The sequence below is a fragment of the Emiliania huxleyi genome (assembly GCF_000372725.1).
Source record: "Emiliania huxleyi CCMP1516 unplaced genomic scaffold EMIHUscaffold_417, whole genome shotgun sequence".
In the NCBI taxonomy this organism is placed as follows: domain Eukaryota; phylum Haptophyta; order Isochrysidales; family Noelaerhabdaceae; genus Emiliania; species Emiliania huxleyi.
The window spans coordinates 4,121-5,265 of record NW_005198852.1 but is presented as its reverse complement, the minus strand read 5'-3'; the positions used below and the strand labels follow the sequence as shown (position 1 = coordinate 5,265).

The 1,145-nt window shown below is 59.0% G+C and overlaps 1 protein-coding gene across 1 annotated transcript in view; it reads right to left on the bottom strand.

The window, feature by feature from the left end:
* Window positions 1-284, bottom strand: part of EMIHUDRAFT_244323 (hypothetical protein) — a gene marked incomplete at both ends in the record, with an annotated part of 829 nt that extends 545 nt beyond the window's left edge. The window contains one exon of the mRNA XM_005769549.1: window positions 279-284. Coding sequence (XP_005769606.1) covers window positions 279-284 — 6 coding nt within the window. The remainder of the gene's footprint in view (window positions 1-278) is intronic.
* Between the last annotated feature and the right edge of the window lie 861 nt (window positions 285-1,145).

Sequence of the window (1,145 nt, the reverse complement as noted above, 5' to 3'; positions counted from 1 at the left end):
TACCGCCTGCGAACGGCCGGTTGGCAGACGTCATGGCCGGCATGTACGACCCTTAAGAACCCGCGTACGACCAGAAGGTCGGCTGTGAGGCGAGGCTGAAGGCAGCCCAAAAACTGGTGGATTTGTGTTGCTGACAATTGAGGGCGATCCCGCGTGAACTGACGGCAGGCAAGCCGGCAGGTGGGGGGCGGGGATGTGCCGGGTGGATCCCCAAGCGGGCGAGCCGGGCCCGTGCATAGTTCGGGCGCGGCGGGCGCGCGAGCATGAGAAAGACGCACCGACATGCTGGCGCTACCGGTCTCTTGTTGCCTGATTTTGACGATTCTCGTTGGACCGTCGCTCGGAGCGAAATCCCAAAACCTCTCAGCTCAAAGGGGGAATTTATTTGTTTGGGCAGTGTTCGACCGGGCTAGTAGTCGTAGTGCAGTGTCACGCATCAAGATACACACGGCGCTCCCTCTGAGATTTGATTGACATTGCCGAGATGCAGATGAGCTCGCCAGCTCGCGCGTAGGGTGCCCACAGGACCCAAAAGAAAATAGCTTTCCGACTCAAAAAGGGACGCACGAGGCAAATCTGATGTTGGAGTGTTCCAATAGGAGCGAGGCCTCTTCCGTTGGGGGACCGAGTGACTAGGAAAAGAGGGTTCCCCGGTTTGTCACGCGCGAGCACGAGCGTGACACTGCACTTGGCGCCGAGCGCCCGCGGCTCGGGAAGATTTCCGCCGTTCGGAGTGCTACTGGGCCCCGTTGAAGCTGGAAGCCGCCGAGAGCACCCATTTTTTGGAAACGACTCTTGAGCTCGACCCAAGCGGAAGTTTCCGGACGAGACTCAAGAACGTTAATGAGGGCTGCGAGACGGCACCGCGAGTGTGGCGCTACCATCGTTGGGATAGCTTCACATGCGCTAAAATGAAGGCGGGCATCGTGGTTGGATGCCTGCTCAAGGTGGTCGCGATGGCAAGCGATGACGAGGGATTCGCACTCAGCGTGACGAGCAAGCTCAGGGAGTTTACGGCGCTCGGATACCCTTCGCACGTGCTTAATGGGGCGATCGGGCGCACGTTTGCTAGGACGAAAGACGAGCGGCTCCTACGAGCAAGAATATGTTCGCACTGGTGAAGGCCAGGCGAGCCAAAAAAAGAC